This window comes from Hylobates moloch, unplaced genomic scaffold (genome assembly GCF_009828535.3).
Source record: "Hylobates moloch isolate HMO894 unplaced genomic scaffold, HMol_V3 SCAFFOLD_6, whole genome shotgun sequence".
Lineage (NCBI taxonomy): Eukaryota > Metazoa > Chordata > Mammalia > Primates > Hylobatidae > Hylobates > Hylobates moloch.
In genome coordinates, this window is record NW_026652281.1 from 73,509,311 (window position 1) to 73,530,776 (window position 21,466).

Sequence of the window (21,466 nt, forward strand, 5' to 3'; positions counted from 1 at the left end):
TTTCCTGAGTAAGGTTGCTGGTTGCTCGAAGGCCCTCATCATGGATGTGGTTTTGCAGCTCCTGAATCATATGAGGTAAACCAGTGGACACAGCACGGAGTAAGACATACATATTTGCCATGTCATTTTTTTTCTCCTGTCGAATGATATTATGACATTCTGCATGTAAAAACTGTAAGTGGTCTGCTACCATTCGTTGTTGACATTCATGAATCACTTTAGTATATGAACTTGGATGTAGGTATTTTCGACATCGAATTTCTTCATCTTTTAATCTACCTAGAACCTTTTCCATATACTGTGAGCAGTTTGATTCTTGTAATAAATTTGAAGCTTCTTGTTTGTAATACTCTCCTGTTTCAGTCAGAAAGGGAGACTCAAAGATTTCCTGATAAAATTTTTGATTTCTCGGAGCAGCATTCGGATAAGGATGGCCTGAAGTGGTTCAACCATCAATTTCCTCCACATATCCAATGCTAGCTCTCCTATTTCCATAAGTGGTTCATTCATATCTACACCACCATAGCCATATTGAAGGTCTGCTTCTGTCAATTTATTCTTTTTAATAAACTGGGTGTTGAGATACCTTAACCCTCCACAGCCACTGCTCTTCTCACTGGTCTCCTTGTGTCTCTCTTCTCCAATCGACAGTCTGATTCTCATTCAGATCTTATCACTCTCCGCTTTTCATGTTTCTTGTGTCTTGTGTCTTTATGTTGATATCTGTGCATCTGGTGTAACAGTTACTTCTTTCAAATTTTTAGATTGGCTTTTGTAGGGCAAGACTTTTTCCTGAATATGTATCCGTGATCTTGGTTGGGTGGGACACTTTAGCTTTGTTTCTGAGTACATGCAGTAGTATAGTCTCAGTCTGATTTCTTCAACATCAACATTATCTGTGGTTTCCTCAGTGACTTAGGGTGCAGTTGTTAGTGTGGTCTGTGATGAGGTTTTGCTGGGACAGGGACATCAGGTGAGCCAGTCCTTGGGCCCCATTGGGTAGTGTTGGGTCTAGCATGCTTGTCTTTGGGCCCTCAGATGGCATACATGGGCACTGGTGTTAGCAGGTCTAAACAGGCCAATTATTGGGCCTCCAGGCAGCTTGCTTGGGTGTCAGCAGTGGTAGTGGTGGGCTGAATGAATGGGTAGGTCCTTGGGCCCCTAGACAGCATGTATGGCATGGGAGATGGCTGTAGCTGTGGTGAGAAAACTCAGACTCCCAGGTGGCATGTGTTTGTGTTAGCAGTGGCTGTGATGGGCTGAGCCAGCCAGTCTCCAGGCCCCCAGGTGAAGTGTGCAGGTGAGTTCTGGCTGTGATGGTAGGGGCAGGCTGGGTGGGCCTGTCCTCATTGTGGAGGGTCTCTCCTGTGGCTAGAGTTGTAGGGGTCCATGGTGGAAATGTGTACTACTGGGGATCTCTCACTTAACCTTTCCCCACAAAGGGGAGCCTCTCCAGGCTCCCTACTAACCCTGGCTGAACTGGCTCCCTTTCTTCCCTCTCCTTCTGTGGCTCAGGTTTATTCTGTCACTTCTCTATTGAATTCCAGTGTTCTTTCTTAGATGCTCTATTTAAAGTGTGATTATCTACTGGCTATTTTGTTCTTCCTTTGTGGAGGAAGGGAGTGTCAAATGACTCTAGCCAGCCATCCTGAAGCCCCTCTTTCTCAAGAGTTTCTTGATAATTCTTGTATCTTTTTATTTTCATTTATATTTTAGCATTAGCTTATCAATATTCAAAAACACCTGCTGGGATTTTTATTGAGAGTCTAAATTTATATGGACATTCTATAATATAATCCATGAATACAGTATAGTCTCCTATTATTTAGTCTTATAAAATTACTTTTAATTATGTAAGTTTTGTGTAAAAGTCACACACATTTTTTATATGTTGGTAAAGGTGTAGAGAAAAGGGATCCTTTGTATACTGTTGGTGGAAATGTAATTTTGGTACAGCCATGTGAAAAACCGTATAGAGGTTCCTCAAAAATTCAAATAGAACTACAATATGATTTAGTAATCCCACTTCTAGATATACATCCAAAGGAAATAAAATCAGTGTCCTGAAGAGAGATTTTTTTCTTTTCTTACTTGTTCTTTTGATGTCATGTGTAAGAAATCCATTTGCCAAATCCAAGGTCATGAAGATTTACCCTTTATGTTTTCTTCCAAGAGTTTTATGTTTTTAGTTATTATATTTAGGTTGTATATTCATTTACATTTTATTTTTTATGTGATATCAGGTAGCAATTCAACTTTATTCGTTTTCATGAGATTGTCCAGTTGTTCTAGAATTGTTTATTATTCTCAGCATTGAATGATATTGGCCCCTTTCTCAAAATTCGGCCAGGCCAGGTGCGGCGGCTCATGCCTGTAATCCCAACACCTTGGGAGGCCAAGACGGGTGGATCACCTGATGTCAGGAGTTTGAAACCAACCTGACCAACATGGGAAAAACCCGGCTCTGCCAAAAATTCAAAAAAATTAGCCAGGCGTGGTGACAGGCACCTGCAGTCCCAGCTACTCAGGCGGCTGAGGCAGGAGAATTGCTTGAACCCAGGAGGCGGAGGTTGCATTGAACTGAGATTGTGCCACTGCACTCTAGCCTGGGTGACAGAGCAAGACTCCATCTCAAAAAACAAAACAAAACAAAATCAATTGGCCAGAGATGTATGGCTTTATATATGGATTCTCAGTTCTATTCCATTGATCTACAATATCTATCTTTATATGCTTTTGATTACTGTAGCTTTATAGTAAGTATTGAAATTGAGAAATGCGAATCCTCCAACTTTTTATTCTTCAAGAGTTTTGGCTACTCAAGATCCCTGGGATGCTATAAGAATTTTAGTTTGTGTTTCTGTATTTCAGAAAAAAAAATATTTGGGATTGTGATAGGGATTTTATTGAATTTATAGATGACTTTGGATGGTATTGTCATCTTATAGAGCATTGTGTCTTCCAGTCTAGAAATGCAGTATATTAATCATGTGTTTTTATTTCTTACATTTCTGATACTTTGACATCTGGGGCCTTGCCGACCCTGAAAAGTCTGCACCGTCCAGGTCTAGCTAATTCCTAGTGATAGCAAGCACTTTCCCAAGAGCACACTCTAAATGCAAACAAACCAAACCAGGGCCCCTATTCTCAACTACCACCTTCATTGGCTATCACATGCCAAGTAACTATCCTCTTGTCCTAATCACCTTAGAGTCAGCTAACAGACAACTAGAGACAGCCCTTATTCCCTAGACCCTGTTGGAATTATGCAAACGAAACAAACCTAAGCGTGCTTAACCTGTCCTGCCATGCCTTTCCCACAGAAACCACAGTAAAGGTTCTTGCTCACATTCTCCCCTTGCTCCATCTCCCCTTACTTTCTCTGACTGACCCTGGTGCATCCCCATATGGCCCTGAGTGGCCTGGCATACCCCATTCTGTGGAGAATTCTATCCATTATTTATGTGTGTGTGTGTGTGTGTGTGTGTGTGTGTGTGTGTGTGTGTTTAAATAAACTTTAAGTTCTGGGGTACAGATGCAGAATGTGCAGGTTTGTTGCATAGGTATACACATGCCATGGTGGTTTGCTGCACCCATCAACCCATCATCTACATTAGGAGTTTCTCTTAGTGCTGTCCCTCCCCTAGACCCCCACCCCTGACACGCCCCGGTGTGTGATGGTCACCTCCCCGCATCCATATGTTCTCATTGTTCATCTCCCACTTATGAGTGAGAACATGCAGTGTTTAGTTTTCTGTTCTTGTGTCAGTTTGCTGAGAATGATGGTTTCCAGCTTCATCCATGTCCCTGCAGAGGACATGAACTCATCCTTTTGTATGGCTGCATACTACTCCATGGTGTATATGTGCTACATTTTCTTAATCCAGTCTATCATTGATTGACATTTGGGTTGGTTCCAAGTCTTTGCTATTGTGAATAGTACCGCAATAAACATACGTGTGCATGTGTCTTGATAGTAGCATGATTTATAATCCTTTGGGTATATACCCAGTAATGGGATCACTGGGTCTAATGGTATTTCTAGTTCTAGATCCTTCGGGAATCGCCACACTGTCTTCCACAGTGGTCGAACTAGTTTACACTCCCACCAACACTGTGAAAGCGTTCCTATTTCTCCACATCCTCTCCAGCATCTATTGTTTCCTGACTTCTTAATGATGGCCATTCTAACTGGTGAGATGGTATCTCATTGTGGTTTTGATTTGCATTTCTCTGATGACCAGTGATGGTGAGCATTTTTTCATGTGTCTGTTGGTTGCATAATTGTCTTCTTTTGAGAAGTGTCTGTTCATATCCTTCACACACTTTTTGATGGGATTTTTTTTCTTGTAAATTTGTTTAAAGATTCTGGATATTAGCCCTTTGTCAGATAGGTAGATTGCAAACATTTTCTCCCATTCTGTAGGTTGCCTGTTCACTCTGATGGTAGTTTCTTTTGCTGTGCAGAAGCTCTTTAGTTTAATTAGATCCCATTTGTCAATTTTGGCTTTTGTTGCCATTGTTTTTGGTGTTTTAGTCATAAAGTCCTTGCCCATGCCTATGTCCTGAATGGTATTGCCTAGGTTTTCTTCTAGGGTTTTTATGGTTTTAGGCCTAACATTTAAGTCTTTAATCTATCTTGAATTAATTTTTGTATAAGGTGTAAGGAAGGGATCCAGTTTCAGCTTTCTATATATGCTAGCCAGTTTTCCCAGCACCATTTATTAAATAGGGAATCCTTTCCCCATTTCTTGTTTTTTTAAGATTTATAAAAGATCAGATGGTTGTAGATGTGTGGTACTATTTCTGAGGGCTCCATTCAGTGCCATTGGTCTATATATCTGTTTTGGTACAAGTACCATGCTGTTTTGGCTACTGTAGCCTTGTAGTATAGTTTGAAGTCAAGTAGCGTGATGCCTCCAGCTTTGTTCTTTTGGCTTAGGATTGTCTTGGCAATGCGGGCTCTTTTTTGGTTCCATATGAACTTTAAAGTAGTTTTTTTCCAATTCTGTGATGAAAGTCATCGGTAGCTTGATGGGGATGGCATTGAATCTATAAATTACCTTGGGCAGTATGGCCATTTTCATGATAGTGATTCTTCCTATCCATGAGCATGGAAGGTTCTTCCATTTGTTTGTGTCCTCTTTAATTTCGTTGAGCAGTGGTTTGTAGTTTTCCTTGAAGAGGTCCATCACATGCCTTGTAAGTTGGATTCCTAGGTATTTTATTCTCTTTGAAGCAATTGTGAATGGGAGTTCACTCATGATTTGGCTGTTTGTCTGTTATTGGTGTATATGAATGCTTGTGATTTTTGCACATTGATTTTGTATCCTGAGACTTTGCTGAAGTTGCTTATCAGCTTAAGGAGATTTTGGGCTGAGACGATGGGGTTTTCTAAATATACAATCATGTCATCTGCAAACAGGGACAATTTGACTTCCTCTTTTCCTAATCGAATAGCCTTTATTTCTTTCTCCTGCCTGATTGCCCTGGCCAGAACTTCCAACACTATGTTGAATAGGAGTGGTGAGAGAGGGTATCCCTGTCTTGTGCCAGTTTTCAAAGGGAATGCTTCCAGTTTTTGCCCATTCAGTATGATATTGGCTGTGGGTTTGTCATAAATAGCTCTTATTATTTTGAGATACATCCCTTCAATACCTAGTTTATTGAGAGTTTTTAGCATGAAGTGCTGTCAAATTTTTTCAAAGGCCTTTTCTGCGTCTATTGAGATAATCATGTGGTTGTTGCCTTTGGTTCTGTTTATGTGATGGACTATGTTTATTGATTTGAATATGCTGAACCAGCCTTGCATCCCAGGGATGAAGCCAACTTGATCACGGTGGATAAACTTTTTGATGTGCTGCTGGATTCAGTTTGCCAGTATTTTATTGAGGATTTTCGCATTGATGTTCATCAGGGATATTGGTCTAAAATTCTCTTTTTTTGTTGTGTCTCTTCCAGGCTTTGGTATCAGGATGATGCTGGCCTCATAAAATGAGTTAGGGAGGAGTCCCTCTTTTTCTATTGATTGGAATAGTTTCAGAAGGAATGGTACCAGCTCCTCCTTGTACCTCTGGTAGAATTCGGCTATGAATCCGTCTGGTCCTGGACCTTTTTTGGTTGGTGGGCTATTAATTATTGCCTCAATTTCAGAGCCTGTTATTGGTCTATTTGGGGATTCAACTTCTTCCTGGTTTAGTCTTGGGGGGGTGTATGTGTGCAGGAATTTATCCATTTCTTCTAGATTTTCTAGTTTATTTGCATAGAGGTGTTTATAGTATTCTCTGATGGTAGTTTGTATTTCTGTGGGATTGGTGGTGATGTCCCCTTTATCATTTTTTTGTGTGTCTATTTGATTCTTCTCTCTTTTCTTCTTTGTTTTGCTAGCAGTCTATCTATTTTGTTGATCTTTTCAAAAAACCAGCTCCTGGATTCATTGATTTTTTGAAGGGTTTTTTGTGTCTCTGTCTCCTTCAGTTCTGCTCTGATCTGTTATTTCTTGCCTTCTGCTAGCTTTTGAATGTGTTTGCTCTTGCTTCTCTAGTTCTTTTAATTGTGATGTTAGGGTGTCAATTTTAGATCTTTCCTGCTTTCTCTTGTGAGCATTTAGTGCTATAAATTTCCCTCTACACACTGCTTTAAATGTGTCCCAGAGATTCTGGTATGTTGTTTGTTCTCATTGGTTTCAAAGAACATCTTTATTTCTGCCTTCATTTCGTTATGTACCCAGTAGTCATTCAGGAGCAGGTTGTTCAGTTTCCATGTAGTTTGCGGTTTTGAGTGAGTTTCTTAATCCTAAGTTCTAATATGATTGCACTGTGGTCTGAGACAGTTTGATGTGATTTCTGTTCTTTTATATTTGCTGAGGAGTGCTTTACTTCCAATTATGTGGTCAATTTTTGAATAAGTGTGTTGTGGTGCTGAGAAGAATGTATAACCTGTTGATTTGGGATGAAGAGTTCTGTAGCTGTCTATTAGGTCTGCTTGGTGCAGAGCTGAGTTCAAGCCCTGGATATCCTTGTTAACCTTCTGTCTTGTTAATCTGTCTAATATTGACAGTGGGGTGTTAAAGTCTCCCATTATTATTGTGTGGGAGTCTAAGTCTCTTTGTAGGTCCCTAAGGACTTGCTTTATGAATCTGGGTGCTCCTGTGTTGGGTGCGTATATATTTAGGATAGTTAGCTCTTCTTGTTGAATTGATCCCTTTACTATTATGTAATGGCCTTCTTTGTCTCTTTTGACCTTTATTGGTTTAAAGTCTGTTTTATCCAAGACTAGGATTGCAATCCCTGCCTTTTTTTGTTTTCCATTTGCTTGGTAGATCTTCCTCCATCCCTTTATTTTGAGCCTGTGTGTGTCTCTGCACATGAGATGGGTCTCCTGAATACAGCACACTGATGGGTCTTGACTCTTTATCCAATTTGCCAGTCCGTGTCTTTTAATTGGGGCATTTAACCCATTTACATTTAAGGTTAATATTGTTGTGTGTGAATTAGTTCCTGTCACTATGATGTTATTTTGCTCGTTAGTTGATGCAGTTTTTTCCTAGTATTGGTGGTCTTTACAATTTAGCATGTTTTTGCAGTGGCTGGTACTGGTTGTTCCCTTCCATGTTTAGTGGTTCCTTCAGGAGCTCTTGTAAGGCAGGCCTGGTGGTGACAAAATCTCTCAGCATTTGCTTGTCAGTAAAGGATTTTATTTCCCCTTCACTCATGAAGCTTAGTTTGGCTGGATATGAAATTCTTGCTTGAAAATTCTTTTCTTTAAGATGTTGAATATTGGCCCTCACTCTCTTCTGGCTTATAGAGAGTTTCTGCTGAGAGATCTGCTGTTAGTCTGATGGGCTTCCCTTTGTGGGCAACATGACCTTTGTTTCTGGCTGCTCTTAACATTTTTTCCTTCATTTCAACCTTGGTGAATCTGACAATTATGTGTCTTGGGGTTGCTCTTCTCGGGGAGTATCTTTGTGGTGTTCTCTGTATTTCCTGAATTTGAATGTTGTCCTGTCTTGCTAGGTTGGGGAAGTTCTCCTGGATAACATCCCAAAGAGTGTTTTCCAACTTGGTTCCATTCTCCCCATCACTTTCAGGTACACCAATCAAACATAGATTTGGTCTTTTCACCTAGTACCATATTTATTGGAGGCTTTGTTTCTTTTTACTCTTTTTTCTGTAAAGTTCTGTTCTCACTTCATTTCATTAATTTGATATTCAGTCACTGATACGCTTTCTTCCACTTGAATGAATCGGCTACTGAAGCTTGTGCATGTGTCACGTAGTTCTCATGCCATGGTTTTCAGCTCCATCAGGTCATTTAAGGTCTTCTCTGCACTGTTTATTCTAGTTAGCCATTCATCTAATCTTTTTTCAGGGTTTTTAGCTTCCTTGCGATGGGTTCGAACGTCCTCCTTTAGCTTGGAGAAGTTTGTTATTACCGACCTTCTGAAGCCTACTTCTGTCAACTCATCAAAGTCATTCTCCGTCCAGCTTTGTTCCATTGCTGCCGAGGAGCTACAATCCTTTGAAGAAGAGGTGCTCTGGTTTTTAGAATTTTCTGCTGTGGTTTCTCCCCATCTTTGTGGTTTTATCTACCTTTGGTCTTTGATGATGGTGACGTACAGATGGGGTTTTGGTGTGGATGTCCTTTTTGTTAATGTTGATGCTATTCCTTTCTGTTTGTTAATTTTCCTTCTAGCAGTCAGGACCCTCAGCTGCAGGTCTGTTGGAGTTTGCTAGAGGTCCACTCCAGACCCTATTTGCCTGGGTATCACCAGCGGAGGCTGCAGAACAGCAAATATTGCTGCCTGATCCTTCCTCTGGAAGCTTCATCCCAGAGGGGCACCCAGCTATATGAGGTGTCTATAGGCCCCTACTGGGAGATGTCTCCCAGTTAGGCTACTCAAGAGGTCAGGGACCCACTTGAGGAGGTAGTCTGTCTGTTTTTAGAGCTCAAACTCCATGCTTGGAGAACCACTGCTCTCTTCAGAGCTGTCAGACAGGGACGTTTAAGTCTGCAGAAGTTTCTGCTGCCTTTTGTTCAGCTAAGCCTTGCCCCCAGAGGTGGAGTCTACAGAGGCAGGCAGGCCTCGTTGAGCTGTGGTGGGCTCCACCCAGTTCAAGCTTCCCAGCCACTTTGTTTACCTAGTCAAGCCTCAGCAATGGCGATGCCCCTCCTGCAGCCTGGCTGCTGCCTTGCAGTTCGAGCTCAGACTGCTGCGCTAGCAGTGAGCAATGCTCCATGGGTGTGGGACCCACTGAGCCAGGCGTGCGATATAATCTCCTGGTGTGCCGTTTGCTAAGACCATTGGAAAAGCGCAGTATTAGGGCGGGAGTGTCCTGATATTCCAGGTACTATCTGTCACAGCTTCCCTTAGCTAGGAAAGGGAAATCCCCCAACCCCTTGAGCTTCCCAGGTGACGTGATACTCCGCCCCGCTTCGGCTCACACTCCGTGGGCTGCACCCACTGTCCAACCAGTCCCAATGAGATGAACCAGGTACCTCAGTTGGAAATTCAGAAATCACCCATCTTCCACATTGATCATGCTGGGAGCTGTAGACCCAGAGCTCTTCCTATTTGGCCATCTTGGAACAATCCACCTGCCACATTTTCTTTATCCAGTCTATCCTTGATGGGCATTTGGGTTGGTTCCAAGTCTTTGCTATTTTGAATGGTGCCGCAATAAACATACGTGTGCATGTGTCTTTATAGTAGAAGGATTTATAATCCTTTGGGTGTATACCCAGTAATGGATCATTATTTATGTTTTTTCAGTGGCAATTGTCTCCTGATCTGTTGGCTTCACTATACTTGAGTAATAATAAAATCTACGTTTTAAAACATGTGAGATGTTTTTAATGTATATTTGCCTTCATTTCTTTCAGCAATGTTTTGTGGTTTTTCATGTGCAAATCTTTTGTCTCCATTGTTGTTTATTCCTAAGTATTGTATTCATTTCCATGCTATTGTGAATAGGATTGTTTTCTTAATTTTCATTTTGGATTGTCTGTTGTTAGTATATAGAAATGCAAGTAATTTTTGTGTGTTGATTTTGTATCCTACAATTTTGCTGAATTTATTTTTTGTGTGTAAGTATGACTAAGATCTTGTCATCTACAGAGATATGTTTACTTCTTTCTTTCCAATTTGAATGGTTTTATTTTTCTTGCCTAATTTTTCTGGCTAGAACTTAAATTTCTAGCCCATGGAAAAAGCAAGCATATTTCTCTTTCTCCTGATCATTGGTGAAAGACTATGATGTCAGTTGCAGATTTTTATATATGGCCTTTATTATGTTGAGGAAATGTCTTTCTATTTCTAGTGTATTGAGTATTTTATCATTTAAAAAATGTTAATATTTTTCTGCATCGATTGAGATGATTATGTGTTTTTTCCATTCTTCTCTGCATGTGGTGCATTAAATTAATTGATTTTGTTTGTTGAATCCTCTTTGTACTCAAGGAGTAAATCCTCCTTGGTCATGATATATAATCCTTTTAATATGCTGGTGAATTTTACTTGCTAATATTTCTGTTGAGGAACTTTTCATCAATATTTATAATCTTTCCTTGTCATGTTTTTGCCTGGCTTTGCTACCAGGGTAATCCTGGTCTCATAAAATGAATTAGAAAGTGTTATCTCCATTTCAGTTTTCTGGAAGAGTTTGAAAAGGATTATTGTTTATTCTTCTTTAAATATTTGGTAGAATTCACCAGTAAAGCCCTCTGGTCCAGGATTGTTCTTTGTTGAGTGGTTTGATTACTGATTTTATGTCCTTACTAGTTATAAGTCAGTTCAGATTTTGTATTTCTTCATGACTCAGGCTTGGTAGTTGTATGTTCCTACAAATTTGTTCATTTCATCTATATTATTCAATATTTTGGCATACAATTGTTCATAGTACTCTGAGATCATCCTTTTTATTTCTGTAAAATCAGAAGTAATGCTCTCGCTTTCATTTCTGGTTTTAGTTATTTGTGTCTTCTCAATTTTTCTTAGTCTGGCTAAAAGTTTGTCAATTTATTGATCTTTTCAAATTATTAACTTTTGGTTTTGTTGAATTTCTCTATTATTTACCTATTCTCTATTTATCTCAATTCCTTTTTTCTGCTAAATTTATGTATACTTTACTTGTCTAATTCCTTAAGGTGTGAAGTTAGGTTATTTATTTGAAATTTTTATTTTTCTTTAATGTAGGTATTTACAGCTATAAATTTCCCTTTGAGTACTGCTTTCACTGCATCTCCCAAGTTTTAGTATGTTGTGATTTTGTTTTTATTTGTCTCAAGGCAATTGCTACATTTTCTTCTGATTTCTTCATTTATTTATTGGTTGGTTAAGAGTGTTTTGCTTAATTTCCACATATTTATGTATTTTCCAGTTTTCCTTTTGCTATTGTTTTCTAGTTTTATTCCTTTGTGATAAGAAAATATACTTTGTATGATTTCAGTCTTTTTAAATGTAATAAAATTTGTTTTGTGGAGTAACATGGTTTACCCTGCATATGTTCTATGCACACTTGAGGAAAATCTGTGTTCTGTTTTTGTTGGGTGGCATGTTCTGTGTATGTTAGGTTAAATGGGCTCTCTCTGGTTCCTTATTGATCTTGAACCCAGGAGGCGGAGGTTGCAGTGAGCTGAGATTGCACCACTGCACTCCAGCCTAAGTGACAGCAAGACTGTGTCTCAAAAAAAAAAAAAAAAAAAAAAATATGCTTGTCAATCTATGTAAAATAACCACAGAGATTTTGAAAGGAATTCTATTCAATCTGTAGGACAAATTGAGGGGTATTACCATCTTAACAATATGGAGTCTTCTGATCGTGTAAGTGAGGCATCTTTCCATTTACTATGATTTAATTTCTTTCCATTTCTTTCTTATAATTTTCTGTGTAGAACTCTTGCACTTCTTTTGTTAAATATACTTTGTCATTTTAATTGTTCAATTAAAATTGAACAAATTGAAAAATTGTTTAATTTGTTAAGTCTGGTTCTAGCATTGATCCCTAGAAAACTTAAAAGAGACACTTTATCTCTCTATTTTTGTCCCCTATAAGTAATAACGTGGTCCCGTATTCATTTTTTGAAACTTTGAAAAATATGCATATTTCCAAAGAGTCTCACATTCATTCATTCATTTATTCAGCAAACATTTATTAAGCACCTTCTATGTGCCAGGCAGATAACAGATATCTGCCCTTATACAGACTAAAGCCGTAGAATTTAATATTGACATATCAATAAAATTCAGTAAAAATATTTAAAATAGCCTCTGATAACTTATATCACTTATTTGAATCTTCTATCAGACTTATACATTATATTCAAGTTTTTTTGTTAAAACTTGAAATACCACATATATCTATAAACAACTACCTCTACAGAAAATGGATAGTTCATAAAGATTATTGCTAAAATTTTGTGAGCTTTTTCTTCCTTACTTTTTATCTTATTTTTAATGTTTGTTTCTAACCATTGTGAGTGAATTAAAATGTATTTAAATTTTTTAAATACCTTCTGGGTGAGGACATAAAAAGAAAAGAGATGTTAATGTAAATGGTTTATAGCTTCATTTAAGTGTTTTTCATGTCTTAACAATATAAGGCAAATTACTGGGGAGATTATCTCTGGGCTTTTAAGAATCACAGTACTTCCAATCACCAGCTGACTAATTTTGGTGAAGCTTCTTGACTTTCTGAGCCCTGATTCTATCCTTTATAAATTGGAGATGACAATACTCATTATTTAACCCATTTTGATTGTAGACATTAAACTAGATAATATTTGTGAATGTATTTTGAAAACTCTAAGGCGCTGTATGGATGTATTATTTTACTTGATATCTGATTTCTGTCAACTCTCCCACAGGAGTACCAGCTCATGATAGGAGTCAGTAATCTGATGCTCTGGGCAGCCTATTTCTTCACGTTCCTCTCTTTGTATTCTATTCTCATCATTTTTATGTGCATAATTTTCTTTGTCAAGGCAAGTGTCTATTTGGCTGCAGCATGTTGTGGATAAACTTTGAGAAGGAAAGCAGAAACATGGTGTGGGGCCAAATGGGCCTCGGGTTTCTAGGGGATGAAAATGTGGCTTTTGTTGACTCCACAGTGGAAACTTAGAGACTGCTTAGTCTCTCAGCAAACAAAACTTTAGACCTAGAGGGATGGGCCATCTGTAAGAAATAAATTGTGAACTCTCCATCTCACTGAGCAGAGTCATCCGTTTCACTAAGACTATTAAAATACATGGACGTTTTATTTTTCCTCTTTGGTTTTGGTATGATACCACTTACAGCATGACTAAACTGGTTTCCTAATTGTTTTGCTAGGTTGAACCTGCACCAGTCATCCAAAGCAGTGACCCAACCCTTAGCTTTATCTTTTCGCTGTTTTATGCCATCGCCACAATATGCTTCAGCTTTATGGTTAGCACTTTCTTCAATAGAGGTGAGTCTGAGATTCCAGTGGTGAGATATTCTCAGTAACTACACTTTAGCTGCCAACTCATCTACAGCCTCTGTTTACACACTCTAACTGAAAAGACAAATATCATGTACATGTGAAATGATTTGGAAGGGAATTAAGAGAGCAATGACAATTAACATAGCACAGGATACATGTGAAAAAAGACAAAAACCAAAATAAGATCATGTCTGTGTGTTCTTTCTAACCTTTAGCTGCTACTTCATCTATGGTATTTGTCCAACCCTTCCAGCAGGAAGGGTTGAGATGGAGATGGCTCCTGTATATTCCATTGGAGGGACTGATGTTTGCTAGTATCTGATGATGAGAGTGATATATGTGAAGAGAAAGAAAATGGCAGTACTGCTTCAATGAAAGAAAGGGTTCTTGCACTTAACTCATAGATCCTCATTGTGTGTCTTCTGTGTATTTGTGTGTTTTTGTTTTGTTTTGTTTTCTGTTTTGTTTGTTTGTTTGTTTTGAGACAGAGTCTCACTCTGTGGCCCAGGCTGGAGTGCAGTAGCTCAGTCTCAGCTCACTGCAACCTCCGCCTCCTGGATTCAAGCGATTATCCTGCCTCATCCTCCCGAGTAGCTGGGACTACAGGTACCTGGCACCATGCCCGGCTAATTTTTGTATTTTTAGTAGAGATGGGGTTTCACCATGCTGGCCAGGCTGGTCTTGAACTCCTGATCTCAGGTGATCCACCTGTGTCAGCCCCACAAAGTGCTGGGATTACAGGCATGAGCCACCGTGCCCAGTCTATGTATCTGAAATATACTGTCTACCCCACAGAGCTAATATTGACCTTGGGGACATGAATATTATATGCACAAAAAATAGTTTATGAAATACATTAGTCAGGGTCACATGATTTGCAGAATACTACTGGGGACCCAGGAAAACCAGTGGTATAATTCCAGTCTGACTCTGAAGGCCTGAGAACCAGGGGAGGTGATGGTGTAAATCCCAGTTCAAAGCCTGGAACAGACTAATGTCCCAGTCAAGCAGGCAACAAGGAAGAAATGAGAGCGAATTCCCCCTTCCTCCACCCTTGTGTTCTTTTCAGGCCCTCAACAGATTGGATGATGCCTGCCCACATTGGGGAGGACCATCTGCTTTACTGAGTCCGCTGATTCAAATGCTTATCTCATTTGGGAACCTCCTCACAGACACACCCAGAAATAATGTTTAATCTGTATACCCCATGGAGAGTCAAGGTGACACATAAAATGAAGCATCATAAGAAGACATGCAGAGAACAATGAAAATTAATGAAGCATAATGTACACATTTAAAAAAAAAAAAAAGGAAATAGATTAAGATATTCCAGGTTGAGGCCGGGCACCAGTGGCTCACGCCTGTAATCCCAGCACTTTGGGAGGCTGAGGCCGGCGGATCACGAGGTCAGGAAATCGAGACCATCCTGGCTAACACGGTGAAACCTCGTCTCTACTAAAAATACAAAAAAAATTAGCCGGGCGTGGTGGTGGGCGCCTGTAGTCCCAGCTACTCGGGAGGCTGAGGCAGGAGAATGGCGTGAACCCGGGAGGTGGAGCTTGCAGTGAGCCGAGATCGCGCCACTGCACTCCTGCCTGGGGGACAGAGTGAGATTCCGTCAAAAAAACAAACAAAAAAAGATATTCCAGGTTGAGATAGGCCTGGAAATGCTTCAATTGAGGTAGGTTTGTGAAGGATTTGAAGATGGGAATGAACAGGAAGTCAAGTCAGTGGATGCAGCTATACATTCATTCATTCATTTACATTTTTGGATATCTGTGACCGGGCATGGTGGCTCACACTTGTAATCCTAGCACTTTGGGAGGCTGAGGTGGGTGGATCACTTGAGGTCAGGACTTTGATACCAACCTGGCCAGCATGGTGAAACTTGGTCTCTATTGAAAATACAAAAATTAGCCATGTGTGGTGGTGGGCACCTGTAATCCCAGTTACTCAGGAGGCTGAGGCAGAAGAGTCACCTGAACCTGGGAGGTGGAGGTTGCAGTGAGCCGAAATCGTGTCACTGCACTCCAGCCTGGGCAACAGAGTGAGACTCCGTCTCAAAAAAAAAAAAAAAATGTGGATATCTGAAATTGTACAGTGTCTAATATACAAAGACCAAGAAAAATAGTTTCTTTTCCCATTGAGGGCCCACATGCAAAGTGGTTTTATGAATTTACAGCCTCACTGGACAAAGATGAGAATTCCTCATGCTCCATATTCTTGCCAGTATGTAGAATTGCCAAGCTTTTAATTGTGCCAAATCAGGGATATGAAATGTTATCGCATAGCAATTTAAATCTACATTTCCCAATTGTTAATGAAGCTGTGTGTTACTAATATGAGTCATGTGTGTCTGCTCTTCTGTAACTGTTAGTGCATTCTGATTTTTTATAGTTATTGAAATTTTCTCACAATATTTTTACTTAAAGTCTATTTTGTCTGATATTCATATAACCACCCTGATCTCTTTTTGTTATTTTCATGGAGTATCTTTTTCCATCCTTTCACTTTCAACCAGTTTGTGTATTTGAATCATTTTTTAAAAATCCATTCTGCCACCCTTGCCTTTTAGGAAGATAATAATACAGAATATTGGCCAGGCGTTGTGGCTCACACCTGTAATCCCAGCACTTTGGGAGGCCAAGGCAGACACATCACAAGGTCAGGAATTCGAGACCAGCCTGACCAATGTGGTGAAACTTGTCTTTACAAGAATACAAAATTTAGCTGGGCATGGTGGTATGTGCCTGAAATCCCAGGAGGCTGAGGCAGGAGAACTACTTGAACCTGGGAGGCAGAGGTTGCAGTGAGCCAAGATCGTGCCACTGCACTCCAGCCTGGGTGACAGAGCGAGACTCCATCTCAAAAAAAAAAAAAAATACAGAACTGACATCTGCCGTTTTGATATTTGTTTTATATATGTCATATCTTTTTTTCTCTCATAGCTTCCATTTTGAGTCCCATCTAATTTCCTTTTCTGTATATTTTCTAGTTCTTCTCTGAGGGGATAATTTGGATATTACAATTAGTATCTTAAACAACTTAATTTGGATTAATAACAATTTAGCTTTAATACTATACAAAAACTCTTCTGTCAAGCTTCAGCCCCTCTTTGTGTTGGTATTTTTGCAAATTACATCTTATATTGTATGCCTATTAACATGTTTATCATTATTTTATGCATTTATCTTTTAAATCATATAGAAGGAAAAGGAAACCATTATCATAACACTGGCTTTTATATTTGCCTATGTAGTTACCTTCACTGGAGCTCTTTATTTTTTCATGTGACTTCATGTTACCATCTAATGTCCTTTCATTCAGCTGAAAGAACTATATTATAGGGCAGGTCTATTAGCAAATTTTCTTAGCTTTTGCTAATCTGGCAATTTCTAATATCTCCTAATTTTTTTTTTTTTTTTTTTTGAGACAGAGTCTTGCTCTGTTGCCAAGGCTGGAGGACAGTGGTACAATCTTGGCTCACTGCAATCTCCGCCTCCTGGCAAGTGATTCTCATGCCTCAGCCTCCCAAGTAGCTAGGATTACAGCATGTGCCACCATGCCTGGTTAATTTTTGTATTTTTTAGTAGAGATGGGATTTCACTATGTTGCCCAGGCTGGTTTCTAACCCCTGGCCCCAAGCGATTTGCCTGCCTCAGCCTCCAAAAGTGCTGGGACCACAGGCATGAGCCACCACTCTTGGCCCTTCCTAATTTTTTTAAAAGATATTTTTAAGAGCAGTTTTAGATTAAAAGCAAAATTAAGATGAAGATACAGAGGTTTCCTGTAAACCTTTTGCTCCCCACATGCATGGCCTCCCCCATTATCAGCATCCCACATCAGAGTAGTACATTTGTTACAATTGATAAACCTATATTAACACATCATAATCACCCAACTCCTGGCAAACTTATCTTTTTTACTATATTATTAATTTTTGTCTTTTTTTCTTAGCATGCCTAAAGATTTATTCATATTTTCAAACAAGTAGCTTTTGGTTTCATTAATTTTCTCTACTGATCTCCTGTTTTTAATATCATTAATTTCTACTCTAACGCTCATTTCTTTTCCTCTCTTACTTTGGATTTAATTTGTTCTTCCTTTTCTAGGTTCCTAAGGTAGAAACTTAGGATTATTGGTTTTAGATCTTTCTTCTTTTCTAATATATGCCTTCAATGCAAAAATTTCTCATGATATTTCTTCTTTGACCCAAGTATAATTTAGAAATATATCATTTAATCTCCATGTGTTTTGATATTTCCCAGTATCTTTCAGTTATTTTTATTTTCTATTTTAATGTCATGTGATTTGAGAACAGACATTGTGTGGTTTTTGTCCCTTTACATTTGTTACGATGTGTTTTATGACCCAGAATATGGTCTGTCCTGGTGAATGTTCCATGTGAGCTTGACAAGAATTTGTATTCTGCTGTCATTAAATGAAGTAGCCTACAGATGTTTATTATATCTTATTGATTGATGGTGTTGTTGAGATCACCTATGTCCTTACTGATTTTCTGCCTGCTGGATCTGTCTATTTCTGATAGAGGATTATAAAAGTCTCCAACTATGATAGTGGATTCAGCTTTTTCTCCTTAGAGTTTTATTAGTTTTTCACTCATGTATTTTGATGGTCTGCTCTTAAGTGCATACTCTTTAAGGATTATTATGTCTTCTTGGAGATTTGACCCATTTATTGTTATATAATGCCCTTCTTCATCTTTGATAACTTTACTAGCTTTGAAGTGTGCTGAGTCTGTAATGTATATGGCTATTCTTCCTTTCTTTTGATTAGTGTTAGCATGGTATATTTTTTCCACCCATTTGCTTTTAATCTACATGGGTTTTTATAGCTAACGTGGGTTTCTTATAGACAACATATCATAGGGCCTTATTTTTTTCTAATCCCTTCTGACAGTGTCTTTTAATTGGTGCATTTAGACCTTTGACATTCAAAGTGATTATTAATATAGTTAGATTAATATCTACCATATTTGTTCAATAGTATTCTATTTGTTGCCCTTATTCTTTGTTTCTATTTTTGTCTTCCACTCTTTCTCTGCCTTTCATGGTTTTCCTTGAGCATTTTATATGATTCCATTTTCTCTCCTTCTTAACGTATCAGTTGTACTTCTTTTTTCTTTTTTTACTTTTTTTAGTTGTTGCCCTAGAGTTTGCAATATACATTTACAGTTAATTCAAAATTACTTTAGAATAACACTATACTACTTCACTGGTAGTGTGAGTACCTTTTAATAACAAAATAATTCTAATTCCTTCCTCCCATCCTATCATGGTTGTCATTCATTTCATTTATATATAAACATACATAAATACATATACCTAAGATATATGTATACATAAATGTACATAATCAAATTCATTGTTGATATTATTTTTGTGAATGAACTCTTAGTTGTTAGATCAATTAAGAACAAGAAATGTACATCATGATGACAATAGTTAATAATACTATATTGTATACTTCAATTTTTTAACTTTTATTAAGTTCAGAGACACAAGTGCAGGTTTGTTACATAGGTAAACTTGTGTCACGGAGGTTTGTTGTACAGATTATTTCATTACCCAGATATTAATCCTAGTATCCATTAGTTATTTTTCCTGATCCTCTTCCTCTTCCAACTCTCCACCCTCCAAAAGGTCTGCATGTGTGTTGTTCCCCTCTATATGTCCATGCATTCTCATCATTTAGCTCCCACTTATAAGTAAGAACATGCAGTATTTGGTTTTCCATTACTGTATTAGTTTGCTAAGGATAATGGCCTCCAGCTCCATCCATGTCCCTGCAAAGGACATGATCTCATTCTTTTTTATGGCTGTGTAGTATTGCATGGTGTGTATGTACCACATTTTCTTTATGCAGAGTAAAACTTAAGTATTCTCCCTCCACCTGACCCCACACACACAAATATGAGATGATAGATGTGTCAATCAGCTTGATTGTGGTAATCATTTTACAGTGTATACATATATCAAATCATCACATCATACACTTGAAATATATACAATTGTTATTTTCCAATAAAAGTGGGGAAAAAAGATTTTATGTTACCTTCGCTTATTACTTCTTTGATGCTCTTCTTTAAGAGGATTAGAGTTTCTAACCTAATCTACATAAAGAGATTCAGGTTTCACTTTTCTTCTCTTTAAAGAATTTCTTTTAATTTTGTTGCAAGGCAGGTGAACTGGCAACAAACTTCCTCAATTTTTGTTTGTCTAGGAAAGTCTATTTCTCTTTTACATTCAAAGGATAATTTCACAGGGTGCAGAATTTAGGTTGGAAGTTTTTTTCTTCCAACACTTTAAATATTTTAATCCTCTTCTGGTTTTGTTTCTGAAAAGAAGTTAGATGTAATTCTTATCTCTTTTCCTCTATAAGTAAGGGGTTTTCTTCCTCTGGCTTTTTTCAGGATTTTTTTTCTTTATCTTTGATTTTTCTGTGACTTGAAAATGATTTGCCTAGTTAAAGTTTTCTGGCATTCATCCTGCTTGGCATTCTCTGGGTTTTCTGGATTTGTGGTGTGGTGTTTGACATTAATGTGGGGGAAATTTGCAGTCATTATTGTGTCAAATATTTCTTCTGTTTCTTTCTTTTTTCAACTTCTTATGTACTCATTATGCATTTGTTATACCTTTCGTAATTGTCACATGGTCCTTGGATATTTTTTACTGTTCTTTTTTTTTTTCAGTCTTTGTTTTCTTTGCTTTATAGTTCTTGAGATTTTTATCTATATATCCCTAAGCTCAGAGATTCTTTCCTTAGCCATGTCCAGTCTATGAATAAGCCCCTCAAAGGCATTCTTCATTTTGGTTACAGTGTTTTTGACCTTTAGCATTTCTTTCTCATTCATTCTTAGGATTTTTATCTCCATGCTTATATTGCCCACTAATTTTGCATGCTGTTTATTTTATCTATTAGAGCCCTGTGCTGAGGGAAGCAATGTTGTATAAAACAGACAAGTTTCTGTTACTCACAGCACTTATTTTAGTGCACTCATCAACAAAAATATTTGCATTTTAGATTCTTGAAGATTGCTTAAATTGACCTTATAATTTTCTTCTTAATTGCAGTGAATATTGCAGTTGCTTTGGGAGGTGTGTTTTTTTTTCGCTGTCTATTTTCCAGCTTCTGGCCTCCATCTCTACTATGGAGAGATGACGCTTATCCAGAAGCTGGCAGCCTGTCTCAGCTCAAATTTTGCAATGGCATTGGGAGTTAAATTTCTAGCTGATGCAGAAACATGGAGTGAGTATTTACCTTGTAATTTTTACGATGTTTCTAGTAGATATATCTTTGGTATCTGATTGGATATTTATAATTCTAATATTGATTGAAATTGCTAAACTGCCCTTCAAAGAATTGCATTACTTTATTACCACCACCTATAGACATGAGTGCTTCCGCATTCTGTATTAGTATTTCCAAAATTTCCTGCAAGCCTCTTCCCACTTCTTTTGGAGTTGCAACCTGCTATCTAATGATAGGTGGAAAGTGACACAATCTGCTTTTAGTATCCTCCTTCCTTTTACTATCAGCACAGTATCTATGCAAGAATTCTTCTAGTCTTCTGTCTTTTGGTCAGTATTTATCCCTACTTTTCAATGATTATGTTTTTCTAAAATTTTATATTTCAGTGAACATTTGGCATGAGGAGGGGTGGAGAGAGAAGAGCCACTGTCTTAACAACCCATAAGCCTGCTTATTTTTGTTAAACCGTATTTTCCTGATTTTTTTATATATACATAAGAAAAAAATTTTTTTGCCTATGTGCTGGGGATGTTTTTATTTGATGCTTTCTTGTATAGCCTTGTGGCCTGGTATATAGAAGCTGCCTTTCCATGAAGCTATGGCGTGCCCCAGCTATGGAACTTTTTCTTACATATATATAATTTTTTTTTCCATAATTTTTTTTTTATTATACTTTAGGGTTTTAGGGTACATGTGCACAATGTGCAGGTTTGTTACATATGTATCCATGTGCC

General features: G+C 38.2%; 1 protein-coding gene across 1 annotated transcript in view; it reads left to right on the top strand.

Moving 5' to 3' along the window:
* Positions 1-21,466, top strand: part of LOC131383814 (phospholipid-transporting ATPase ABCA3-like) — a 57,516-nt gene that overhangs the window by 20,074 nt on the left and 15,976 nt on the right. The window contains exons 3-5 of the mRNA XM_058440809.1: positions 12,865-12,981; positions 13,328-13,445; positions 20,555-20,729. Coding sequence (XP_058296792.1) covers positions 12,865-12,981; positions 13,328-13,445; positions 20,555-20,703 — 384 coding nt within the window. The 3' untranslated portion in view covers positions 20,704-20,729. The remainder of the gene's footprint in view (positions 1-12,864; positions 12,982-13,327; positions 13,446-20,554; positions 20,730-21,466) is intronic.